Source organism: Lynx rufus, unplaced genomic scaffold, assembly GCF_022079265.1.
Source record: "Lynx rufus isolate CCGP_SWC_20201006 ecotype Redwood Valley unplaced genomic scaffold, mLynRuf1.p SCAF_2, whole genome shotgun sequence".
Lineage (NCBI taxonomy): Eukaryota > Metazoa > Chordata > Mammalia > Carnivora > Felidae > Lynx > Lynx rufus.
In genome coordinates this window covers 202,462,652-202,475,889 of record NW_025814834.1, presented here as the reverse complement: position 1 = coordinate 202,475,889, position 13,238 = coordinate 202,462,652, and the positions used below count along the sequence as shown (strand labels likewise).

The 13,238-nt window shown below is 46.5% G+C and overlaps 1 protein-coding gene across 2 annotated transcripts in view; it reads left to right on the top strand.

Moving 5' to 3' along the window:
- Positions 1 to 12,728: 12,728 nt before the first annotated feature.
- ZDHHC18 (zinc finger DHHC-type palmitoyltransferase 18) overlaps positions 12,729 to 13,238 on the top strand; it is a 29,608-nt gene continuing 29,098 nt past the window's right edge. The window contains exon 1 of one of the 2 annotated variants that reach the window (XM_047086001.1): positions 12,729 to 13,137. In XM_047086001.1, the coding sequence (XP_046941957.1) occupies positions 12,809 to 13,137 (329 nt within the window). In that variant the 5' untranslated portion in view covers positions 12,729 to 12,808. The remainder of the gene's footprint in view (positions 13,138 to 13,238) is intronic. The other variant, XM_047086002.1, reaches the window with a different exon arrangement.

Sequence of the window (13,238 nt, the reverse complement as noted above, 5' to 3'; positions counted from 1 at the left end):
CATTGTTTCTGATTACTTTTTTCATGATTCGTTCGTTCATTTATTTATATGAAAACACTTGCAAAGATAGGCAAATTAAACAACTGTTGGTTATGCAGGCAATGAATTACCTTTTTTAAAATACTACAAATTTCTTAGGGAAAAAGTCATGGTAAAAAGAACATTGCACAAAGAAGCAGGAGACCTGGATTGTAGTCCTCTCAGTAAAACCCCACTTACCAGCTGTGTGACCTTGGGAGGGTTTTCACAGCCTTAGTCACCTCTTCTGAAACTGGGGGAAATAATATTATCCTATTGGGAGGGGAGAGGGGATGGGCCATATAATCTAGTAGGTCTCTTTCTGCTCTAGGATCTTAAGAGCTGCGTTAAGCCATGGAATCACCCCAGTCTAAACACTACATGTAGTGGCTCAAACATGTGCGTTTAGGAGAAAATATCCAATTCTCCTGCTTTCGGTACTTAGAAGGAACTCTCCCTTCTTGGGTGCAACTCTGAGGAGTAACTCAGGTGACCTTTCCTTTGAATGAGGGAAAGCAGCGACACCTGGCAAATGCGGCTCCCTGACCTGTGTAAGTAAATCTGTGCCGGGCAAGTAAATGGTCAAAGTGGTGACTGGTTTCCCTGCCCTGCCCAAGTGTCTGTGCTTGCTTGATTGGTAGACATGGGTCAGAGGAGCCAACCAGGCAGCATGAATTGAAAAATTGTGAGTAAGTACAGGGTTGAACGAAATGATATCTTTCTGGCTCCCATTTGGTTATGAGCCCATCACTGTACTGGTGGTAAGAGCATTGACCCCTCCTCAGCTATTTTTGCTCATTCTTTGAGCCAGGTAAGAGGCTCTGTATCGTCACCACTCGATCCCGGTTTGAGCTAAAAATTCCAACAAGCAGAAATTTCAAAATAGATGGGTAATCATAGCTTCTGGAGAGCACTGAGAATTGGAATTTTGACATGCTCCCTCTGACCATGACAGAAAGCTAAACTTGCCAGCTGAAGGGAAGCTCCTGGCTGAGCCCCAACACCCTCTGTTGGAGCTTCTAGTCAGCCTGGCCAATAAGCATTTCCCATCCATTGCCCCAGCTTTAGCACAGCTGAGAGCATTTGGTCCAGAGTCAAATGCTTCTGAAAATGTACACACAGATTGGGGCAGCCCTCTGCCTTCTGCCAAGACACCCGAGTGCCCTTCTTGGCAAAAGAGGATAACCCCTGCCCTAGTGTCCCTCCAGTTGGCAGAAACCATTCCCTCCTTCCTCACCAACAGCTGCAAATCCACCCCGTGTGCAGGAAGACTTGAGGTCCTATTTCAGCTCTGTACCGCAGAGGTAGGAGCACTAGATGCTTTGTTTTCATGGATTCTCCTCTTTACCTCTTTTTGGGGGGTGAACAGGACATGTTGCTTGCAGACACAAATTCTTTCAAGGACCAGAAACCCTACAAATGGAAATCCCACCTTCTCAACTAATACCGAGGAATCAAACTCTTGGTGTTCTGCAAAGGCCTTAATGGTTACATTTGATCATAGAGGAGACAACTGAGGACCCCAGCTAGGTGGACACACCTGGTATGTGACCTGGAGACGGGCACAGTTTTCTCTCTGACCTTGGAGGGATCTAGTTGCTATTTTCCAAGGATCTAAGGAATGGGCTGATTTTATGGCCAGCAGCTGTCCTTTTACCATCCTATTAACAGTCTTTAATAGTCTGGGAGAGGGACATGAAGGGCCCAAGGCAGGAAGCTTCCTGTTTACCCTAAGGTCTAACAATGCTGCAGCTGGGTTGGGCGTCTACAATTTCAGAGAAAAGTCATTTCCTTCTGAGACCCAGCTAAAACAGAAACCAGACGCTTCATACACCTAAGAAGTAGATGCTTTTTTGTTCTTTAATGAAGGTGGGAGGAGAGGGAGTGTTTGACATGTCTTTACCAGTCCCCTTGAGGAAAAATCACTTCTTTTCTTGAACAGACCTTCTCACCTTCGTCTAAAAATGTAGTGTGTGCAAGCTCAAAGGATTTGAAATTGATGGATTCTTTCAACAATTGTTTATTATGCCTGTTTTAGGGACGAAAGGTGATTTGCTGTATGTCCTGCCCTCAAATAACTGTCTAACAGAGTTGCTAGCAGATACACAGAAACATTAATCAAGGTAGAAACTGGAAAATTCTGAAGACTGAAGGGCCACGTAAACTTCTTGCTCTGTACCTCTCTACTTGAACTTTTTATGACAAGGAAGAGTTAAAGTTTTGCTTGTATGCTTAGGAAAAGGTAAGTGAGGTACAGATTAAGTCCTCTGTAAATTCACACAAGGTGGTGATCCCTTCCAGTTTGTAATACCTGAACAGACTTGGCGGGGAAATAACCTTTGAGCTGGACTTGGAAGGACAGAAAGGATTTGAAAGTTAAGGGCAGAGAATGAGTATAGGAAGCAGGCCATGGAACAGGACTGGAAGAAGCTTAGCTTGAGTGGAACTGAGGTATTGTCATTGAGATCTGCGTACTGACGCATAAATGTGAGCCAGATACTGAATCTCTGAGCCTCAGTTTACTCATCTGTGAAGTGTGGATAACACTATCTACCTCACAGATGTGAATAATATCCATCTCATAGGGTTGTTGTGGAAACTAAATGAAAAGCGTTTAGAACAGTCCAACAAATGAATAGCTGCACTTCAGACTTGCTGAGTTTACAATGACAACACATTCAACACATTCATACGCCAGGAAATGTGGAACTGGAGACAAGGAGAGAGGTCAGGGAGCCATCCACACAGACATGATCATTACAGCAGCAGCCATGATCTTGGATGAGACTGTCAGAAAAATATAGAGTAGGAGGGCCTAGAAGACCTTGGGCAAGTGATTCAACTTCTCCAAGCCTGTTTTCTCATCCTGAAAATGGGGGTGATAGCACCAACCCCACAGAGTAGTTACGAGGATTAAATGAGACACTAGATAAAGCACTAGCACGGCACCTGGCAATAGTAAGAACTTCATGAACAGTGGGTATTTATCATCATCATCATCATCATCATCATCAAAAGACTAGAAAAAAAATAGGGAAGAGAAAGTTTCAAGAAGAAAAATATAGTTACTAAGATCACACACTGTTAAGGAAAGGATGGGAAAAGTTATTGATTTAGGGATTAGGGATATTATTCAAGATAGACCAACTGCTGTAATAAACAACTACTAAAACTCAGTGGCTTAATCATACAAGCTCCTTTCTTGTTTACATCGTAGTCTGGTGCAGCTTTGGAGAGGGAGGCCTCTTCTACCCAGTCGTTTGGGACCCAGGCTTCTACCATTTTGTGACTCTCCCTCTAGATGCTCAGAGTCCTCTGCTTTCAGAGAGGTTTTAAGAGGCCAGGCCTAAAGGAGATGCACATCACTTGCACTTCGTACCATTGGCTAGAACTCAGTCACATGGCCGCATCTAACTGCAAGGGAGATTGGGAAGTAGGGTTCCCAGATGAAATACAGGATGTTCAGTTAAAATTTAATTTTGGGTAAACAAATTTTTTTTTCAGTATAATTATGGTTTCAAACATTGCACAGGACATGCTTCTACTAAGAAATTCTTCATTGTTTATCTGAAATTCAAATTTAACCAGGCAGCCTGTATTTTTATTTGCTAAATCTGGGAACCCTACTGGGAAATAAAGTCTGGATGTGGGTTTAGGAAGAAGAAAATACAGATATTTGTGTCACAGTCTGCCTCAGTCTGTCTTTCAGAGCCAAATACCTGTTTTTGCTCTTCTCACAGAGAGAACACACCCCTTCCCAAGGGAGATAACCCCAAATCCCATCTAGTGACTATATTCAGCTCCAAGTCTCTCAGTCTGCTTCTGATTTGGTTCCTTATGAACTGAAAAAACAAAACATCCAATGGCAGAACAAGAATAATGTCCATAGAAATATCTATTTAGAAAAGGAAAGAATTGAAGATGTGTCACAGTCTCTGATCCAAAGCAGTTCTGAATCTCCACTGGTCAGATTATCAAAGTCCTCTTCCCTGGGGCTGGAGACACTCCTTGATTAGACCCTGATTTGTTCCAGGAGGGACTTCTTTGTCCATTGTTCTCCATGCCTCCTGGCTGTGCCCTCTGGCTCATTGATTATCCTTTAGGGCCGCATCTGAGATGGGCTTTGGGCAGTATGACCTCCTTGGAGAATGTGCAGGTTTCACAGTCTACTTCCTGCTGGTGCAAGCATGGGGACCAAAAAATTATTTTAAATCATGGCCAGCCAGAGGCACCCATGTGTGCACTCACAGGCACTCATGGGTATGTATCTGTTAAAATATACATAAAACTTAGCATTTTAACCACTTTTAAGTGTGAAGTTCAGTGGCATTAGTATATTCACGTTGTCATCCAACAATCACCACCATTCAGCTCCAGAACTTTTTCATCTTTCCAAACTAAAACCTGATACCCATTCAGCAGTAACCCCCCATTCCCTCTACCCTCCCATCCTCTGACAATCATCATTCTACTTTGTGTGAATCTGGCCACTCCTTCACAATATTTGTCCCTTTGTGACTAGCTTATTTCACTTCTCATTATACCTTCAAGGTTCATCCGTATTGTATGTAGCCTATGTCACGTTTTCCTCTTCATGGCTGAATAATATTCCATTGTATGAATACACCACATTTTGCTTATCCAAGCATCTGTCAATGGAGCATCTGTCAATGGATATTTTGGTTGCTTCCACCTTTTGGCTATTAATGAATAATGCTGCTATGAATATTAGTAGACAAGTGTCTGTTTAAGTACCTGCTTTCAATTCTTTTGGGTATATACCCAGCATTGGAATTGCTGGATGATATGCTAATTCTATGTTTAATTTTTTGAGGAACTGTCATGCTTTTTTCCACAGGAGTCACACCATTTTACATTCCGACTAGCAATGCACATGTTTCAAATTTCTCCACATTCTCACCAACACTTGTTTTATTTTATTTATTTTATTTATTTATTTATTTTTAATTTTTTTTTCAACGTTTATTTATTTTTGCGACAGAGAGAGACAGAGCATGAACGGGGGAGGGGCAGAGAGAGAGGGAGACACAGAATCGGAAACAGGCTCCAGGCTCTGAGCCATCAGCCCAGAGCCCGACGCGGGGCTCGAACTCACGGACCGCGAGATCGTGACCTGGCTGAAGTCGGACGCTTAACCGACTGCGCCACCCAGGCGCCCCTTATTTTATTTTTTAAAGTAGGCTCCATGCCCAATGTGGGGCTTGAACTCACAACCCTGAGATTAAGAGTCACATGCTTTACCAACTGAGCCAGCCAGGTGCCCCTATTTTGTTTTGTTTTAACTAATAGCCATCCTAGTGGGTAGGAGGTGATGTCTCATTGTGGTTTTGATTTGCATTTCCCTAATGATAAGTGATGTTGAACACCTTTTCATGTGCTTACTGGTGCATGAAATGTATACCTTTGGAGAAACATTCAGATCTTTTGCCCATATTTTGAAAGTCTATTTATTTTGAGAGAGTGCGAGAGAGAGAGCATGAGCAGAGGAGAGGCAGAGAAAGAAGGAGAGAGAAACTCCTAAGCAGGCTCTGTGCTGTCAGTGCAGAGCCTGACATGGGACTTGATCCCACAAACCATGAGGTGACCTGAGCTGAAAGCAAGAGTCGGATGCTTAGTCGACCACCCAGGCACCTCTCCTTTGCCCATTTTTAAATCAGGTTGCTTGTTTTTTGTTGTTTTTGAGTTGTTGGATATTTTGGATACCAGTCAGATACATGATTTGCAAATATTTTCTCTCATTCCATAGGTTGCCCGGTTGCCTTATTGCTTTGTTCATAGTGTCCTTTGATGCACAAGAGTTTTAATTTTGATGCAGTCCAATTTTACCTATTTTTCTCTTGTTGCCTATGCTTTCAAGGTTATGTGCAAGAAATCATTGCCAAATCCAATGTCATGAAGTTTTGCTCTTTGTTTTCTTCTAAGAGTTTTATGGTTTTAGCTCTTATGTTTAAGTGTTTGATGTTTAAGTGTTTAACCGTCTGGGGTTAATTTTTGTATGTGGTGTGAGAGAAAAGTCTAACTTCCATTCTTTTGCATGTGAATATCCAATTTTCCTAGTACCATGTGTTGAAAAGATAGTCTTTTCTCCATTGACTGGTCTTGGGGCCCTTGTTGAAATCATTTGACCGTATATGCAAAGTTATTTCTTTTTCTTTTCTTTTTTAAAAATGTTTTTTAAAATTTACTTTGAGAGAGAGAGAGAGCAGAGGAAAGGCAGAGAGAGAGAGAGAGAGAGAGAGAGAGAGAGAGAGGGAGAAAGAGAATCCCAGGCTTGATCCCACAAACCATAAGATCATGACCTGAGCTGAAATCAAGAGTCGGACACTTAACTGACTGAGTCACTCAGGTACCTCTATGCAAGGTTATTTCCAGGCTTTTAATTTTATTCCATTGGTCTATATGTCTGTCTTTATGCCAGTACCATACTGTTTTGATTCCTGTAGCTTTGTAGTACATTTTGAATATTTTTTTATGTTTATTTTGTTTTTGAGAGAGAGAGTCAGAGCATGAGTTGGGGAGCAGCAAAGAGAGAGGGAGAGGGAGATCCAAAACAGGCTCCAGGCTCTGAGCTGTCATCACAGAGCCTCATGTGGGGCTTGAACCCACAAACGGTGAGATCATGACCTGAGCTGAAGTCGGATGCTCAACCGACTGAGCCACCTAGGTGTCCTGTAGTATATTTTGAAATCAGGAAATGTGAGACCTCCAATTTTATTCTTGATCAAAATTGTTTTGACTGTTCAGGGTCCCTTGAGATTTCATACTAATTTTAGGCAGACAAAGGTTTTTTGAAATTTGGTCTCATGGATTCTTTGGCAATACAGTTACCACAAAGCCTTTTTGGCATATAAGTCAGAGTTCTCCAGAGAAACATAACTAATGGGATATATTAAGTGTACATATGTGGGGTACATATAGATGGGTACAAGGGAGAGAATTGGCTCATGATTATGGAGGCTGGGAGATCCAAAATCTGCATGTTAGGCCAGCAGCTAGAGACCGTGGAGGAGTTGATGTTGCAGTTCAAATCTGAAGACAGTCTGCTGGCAGAATTCCCTCTTCACTGGGGGAAGTCAGTCTTTTTTCTATTAAGGCCTTCAACTGATTGAATGAGGCCCACCTACTTTATGGAGAGTAATCTGCTTCACTAAACTCTATTTATTTAATGTTTACTTATTTTTGAGAGAGAGAGAGAGACAGAGTGAGATCAGGGGAGAGGCAGAGAGAGGGAGACACAGAATCCGAAGCAGACTCCAGGCTCTGAGCTGTCAGCATAGAGCCCATTGTGGGGCCCAAACCCACCAAACGTGAGATTCATGACCCTAGCTGAAGTCAGATGCTTAACTGACTGAGCCACCCAAGCGCCCCTAAAGTCTGCTGGTTAAATGTTAATCTCACCTTATGAGGTGTCTGGCTGGCTCAATTGGCCGAGCAGGCGACTCTTGATCTCGGGGTCATGGGTTCAAGCCCCACACTGGTGTGGTGATTACTTTAAACATATATTCTTAAAAATATTAAGAATATAACATTTCTTTTTTTTTTTTTTTTTAATTTTTCTTTCAACGTTTTTATTTATTTTTGGGACAGAGAGAGACACAGCATGAACGGGGGAGGGGCAGAGAGAGAGGGAGACACAGAATCGGAAACAGGCTCCAGGCTCTGAGCCATCAGCCCAGAGCCCGACGCGGGGCTCAAACTCACGGACCGCGAGATCGTGACCTGGCTGAAGTCGGACGCTTAACCGACTGCGCCACCCAGGCGCCCCAAGAATATAACATTTCTGAGCCTAATCCTGGGTGGCTCAGTTGGGTAAGCATCTGGCTCTTGATTTTGGCTCAGGTCATGATCTCACAGCTCATGAGTTCGAGCCCTGTGTTGGGCTCTACGTTGACAGTGTGGAGCCTGCTTGGGATTCTCTCTCTGCCCCTCCACCACTCTTTCTCTCTATCAAAAATAAATAAATAAACTTTAAAAATGTTAAACTCACCTTAAAAACACCTTCATAGAAACATTTAGAATAATATTTGACCAAATATCTGCATACGGTGGCCTAGTCAAATTGACATACAAAATTAATACAACAGGTTTCTGTTCTATTTGCTTCTAGTCAGACCCATGTGACACTAACCACCCTCAAGTTCTTTCGTAGATAGAATTCTCAAGCTAATATATTTATTTGCTTCATCACCCCTTGCCTCATGCTTAATGTAATGGTGGCTACACCAAAGTCATGTGAAATAATAATTGGGAAGTCCACACTCTTCAGCTGATATTTGCCTTACAGGTGCTCACATCTTTCAAGACCCTTTTCAGTCTTATACTACTTATTGTCTAGACGCAGTCAGCTTTTCTGACTCTGAAAGTCCCATTACCTCTGGACTGTCTCTATTTCCCTTCCATCTCTGCTTGAAAACCAGCGAATTCTCGCCTAACTTCACCTCTTTCTTCTAATACTTTATAAAAGCGCTCGGGCTAGTGAGTTGCTGTCTCGCAGCTCTAAACCCACCCTCTGCTTTCTATTATGAGATCATGGAGCCGGGGCTCTGCAAATCACATTTCTGCTCTGTCAGCGGGCTCTGTATTTGGCTCTGCCAATAAGGGCCACTAGAGGGAGCCAGTGAGTCCAGAGGAGGAAGAGAAGCGCCCTCCTGTTTGCTTCCTTTTCCTGTGAGGTCACTGTAGCGACGCCCCTTCACCTGGGTGGCAGCAGTGCCTTCCCGTAGCAGCAGCTGAATCCACTTTGCAGATTTTTCCCAACGATTTCAGAACCAGCTTCACGGTGTCCCAGTCAGAGACACCAGCGCCAGCCGGGTGGCACTCCTTCCTCAGCGGTGTTGGTCCCTCCTCCATGCGCAGAGACACCAGACACCAGCATTAGACATAGGGGTCTGAGTGTCAGCCCTGTGGAGCCCCTCTTCTAAGTTGCTAAGTTTGAGTGATTCCAAATGCTCCCCTTTGTCCTCCTAGCCCTACGAGCTATAGATGCCTCCTGCTGTTGCCGCCTCCGTGATCTCTCAGGGTTGTCTTTTTACAACTTTAAAGTTGTCTTTAGGGGCACCTGGGTGGCTCAGTCGATTGAGCGTCGGACTTCGGCTCAGGTCATGATCTCGCGGTCCGTGAGTTTGAGCGCCCAGAGCCCCGCATCCGGCTCTGTGCTGACAGCTCAGAGCCTGGAGCCTGCTTTGAATCCTGTGTCTCCTTCTCTCTGCCACTCCCCTGCTCATGCTCTGTCTCTCTCTCAAAAATAAACAAACATTAAAAAAAAATTTTTTAAGTTGTGTTTCATAACTTCCAGTTATTTAGCTACAGCTTTATACCTAGTTAACGGTTCCAACTGTCCTTTATACTAAATCCCCTCTATGCAATGACTGGTATGGTTCTGTCTCATTGGCTGGACCCTGACTGATACAGAAATTGGTACTCAGGGGGAGTCCCAGAACATCTCAAAAGACAGGAATAGGGATCTGGTTTGGTCGTGTCATTGGATTTCAGGGTGCTGAGCTCCTTGCCGATGGGAAACACAATGGGACGAATCCACCGCATGCTGTGGCATCATGATTACTCAAATTATCACCTGTGGTTATTTGTGATGAAGTGCCAACTAAAGCAAGTGCCTTGGGGGCCCAAGTGATTGTTGCACTTGACTGTTATGGCAGTGATGATGACTACAGGAATGCTTCTGAATGCATCAGAGTTCTTGCAGAAAGAAAATGACAAGGTTGGATCTTTAAACTCTCCGTCTAAGTCACAATCAGAGAATCAGAGAGTTTCCAGGATAACCATAAAACAATGTCTTATTTCTTCTGGCCCCCAGACTTATCTGCTGCAAATAAAACAAAATATCGTGCATGTTGGGGCGCCTGGGTGGCTCAGTCGGTTGAGCGGTTGAGCGGTTGAGCGTCTGACTTCAGTTCAGGTCATGATCTCGCAGTCTGTGAGTTCAGGCCCCGCGTCGGGCTCTGTGCTGACAGCTCAGAGCCTGGAGCCTGCTTTGAATTCTGGGTCTCCCTCTCTCTCTCTCTGCCCTTACCCCACTCATGCTCTGTCTGTCTGTCTCTCTGTCAAAAATAAACAAAACATAAAAAAAATATTATGCATTTTGCACAATTACATCAGTTGAATTCAATCTTATTAAGTCTTTCTGGTGATTGAGAAGGACTGGGACCCTGAAACTTGGAATGAGGACATCTAGTTTGACTCTCAGAGTCTCCTCCATTCTGCTAGCAGATGGGAAGGGAGCAAAGATCAGCACTTGGGACTTTTGTGAGCCAGCTTGTCACTTCCACTCACATTCCATTAGCTAGAATTCAGTCACTTGGCCACACCCATCTGTAAGAGAGGCTGGGAACTGTGGGTATTGGTGAGAATGAGCAGTTTATGCCACACTAAGTGGGTCCTTAGTGACATTTAAGATAGAAGGTTTTTTTTTTTTTAAAGTTTATTTATTTTGAGAGAGAGCAGGGGAGGGAGACAGAATCCCAAGCAGGTTCCGGCACTGTAGTGCAGAGCCTGATGCGGGGCTTGAACCCACAAACCATGAGATCGTGGCCTGAGCCAAAGTCAGATGCTTAACTGACTGAGCCACCCAGGTGCCCCTTAGATTTTATTTTTAAGTAATCTCTACACCCAGTGTGGGGCTTGAACTTACAACCCAAAGACCAAGAGTCGCATGCTCTACGGACTGAGCCGGCCAGGTGCCCCACGATAGAGGTTTTAGAGGAGTGATGTCAACAGAGGCTAAATTGAAAAAAGTCAAATGAATGGGTGGTATGCAAGGGGTAGCTGCTCTTTAAATCAGAGAGAAAAAGATAAACCTGACTCTAGCACGAGGAGGGAATGCTGTTTCTGTTATTGATATTTTAGTTTCATTTTGCCTTTTAATTGATAGAGGAGAATAGAGTGTGTGTTTGCAGTCTGTATGAATGGAGAGCGACATGAGTGGACATGAGTGGAGGCCTGGCCATGGGCCACATCTTTAAGACGAGAGGAAAGGATCCATGCAAATGGGGAGATTATGAAGTAGAGAGGAGGAAGGCTGAAATCAAGCAGGATAGTTTGAGTTTCTGGAAAGTGACAAGGAGCAAGCAAAGGTGTAGGGCTGCAAAAGAACCCAGTTGGGTGGGACAGCAGGACTCTTTACTGAAACCAGTATGTCCAGTTTTTAACTTTGTTCTACAGCCAAGGAGCAAGAGGGGAAGAAGCCCACAACATGGTTCACTCCAAGGTGGGGCTCATCAGACCCAGGATCTTTGGCACCAAAGGCATGGCTGGGCAGCCTCTGGCATGTGTAACAATTAGTGATCCTTGAGGTCAGTGTTGTTACCTTTCCACCCCTCTGCATCGTGTATTTTGACTTTCTTTTTTACTCTCTCCTATGCTCGTCTCCGGCTCTCCCTTTTCCTATACTTTTCCTTAGGTTTTCCAGTAACTCCAGTGTTGTGGACAGACCCTAAGGTAACCCCTAATGATTCCTGCCTCCTGCTATTCACATCTTTTTTGTGATTCTCTCTTTTTGAGTTCGAGTGGGACCTGTGACTTTCTTCTCACCTATAGAATATGGCAAAGGTGACGGGACGTCATTCCTGCTACATACATAGTAAGTTACATTATGTGAAACTCTGACTTAGCACACTGGAGCCAGACTCTCCTTGTGGGCCTGATGAAACAAGCAGCCATGTTGGAGAAACCCACATGGCAAGGAACTGTGGGAATCTCTAGGAACTGCAGATGGCCTCTGGAACCTGAGGGAAGCCTCCAGCTGACAGCCAGCAAAAATCTCAGGCCCTGAGTCACAGAGTCTAAGGAAATAAGTTCTGCCAACAAAACTTGAGTGGGCTTGCAAGTGGATTCTTCCCCAGTTGAGTCTCCAGATGAGGATGCAGCCTTGCTGATACCTTGACTGCAGCCTTCTGAGACTCAGAGCAAAGGATTCAACTGACTGGGTTGGGGCTCCAGACCTGGAATGTATGAGATAATAATGTGTATTGTTTTAAGCCACTAAATTTGCGATAATTTGTTACACAGCCATTTGGAAAGCAAACACACCCAAAATTCTTGAAAAATACTGAGGCCTGTGGCATCAACTCTACATCAACCCAGATATCTAGATAACCCTTGGTCTGGGTCCAGATCACAGATCTGGGTGAGGGAAGGTCAGGATGTGCCACACACGCCCACTGGGCATTGTGAACTCCAAGACAGTCTTTAACAGGCCCCTGGGTTTCAAAGCAGATTGTGTCCCCACGCCCTCCCCTGCCAGTCCCCACGCCCTCCCCCCCCCCCCAATACCTATCCAGTCAGACCTCAGAGATGGGTGAAGCCTGGCCCTGGAATTACAGATTGCCAGAAGTAGATCAAGAAGTCCACCACTCGAATCTCGGCGCTTGGCAAGGTGCCTGGCACACAGGGGACACCCAAGAAATGATTTCATTGCAAGGGAACAGAGGGCGCCCGGGAGCGCGCATCTGCTGCCCCGTCATCTTGCAGAGGGGACCGCCGCGGCTCAGGGTGCGCAGCGGGGCCGGGGCCGGCCGCGGGGCGCGAGCGCCATCCCGGGCCCAGGCGGAGGGGGCGCTGCGGCGGGAGGCCGCGCGGGGCGGGGGCGGGGCGGCGGCGGCGGGGCCGCCCCCAGCAAGCGAGTGCCGCGCGCGCGCGCGCGCGCGCGAGCGCCGCCGCCGCCACCGCCACTACCACCTCCGCTGCTCGGCCCCGGTCCCGCTGCGGCCCGGCCGGCCCGTGGGGCGCGGAGCCGAGGCCCGCGGCCGGCCGCATGAAGGACTGCGAGTACCAGCAGATCAGCCCCGGGGCCGCCCCGCCGCCCGCCTCCCCTGGGGCGCGCCGCCCCGGTCCAGCCGCGCCCCCCGGCCCCGGCCCCGGGCCCCCGCCGCCCGCCAGCGCGCCGCGCTGGAGCAGCAGCGGCAGCGGCAGCGGCAGCGGCAGCGGGAGCATCGGCCGCCGCCCGCGGCGCAAGTGGGAGGTGTTCCCGGGCCGCAACCGCTTCTACTGCGGCGGCCGCCTCATGCTGGCCGGCCACGGCGGCGTCTTCGCACTCACGCTGCTGCTCATCCTCACCACCACCATCCTCTTCTTCGTCTTCGAGTGAGTCCCGCGGTGCCCCCGGCCCCGCCCCCTCGGGCGCCCCCATCCCTCCGGTCCCTTCCGCCCCCTGCCGCGCACTCCACCCGCCCGGCTCCTCGGCG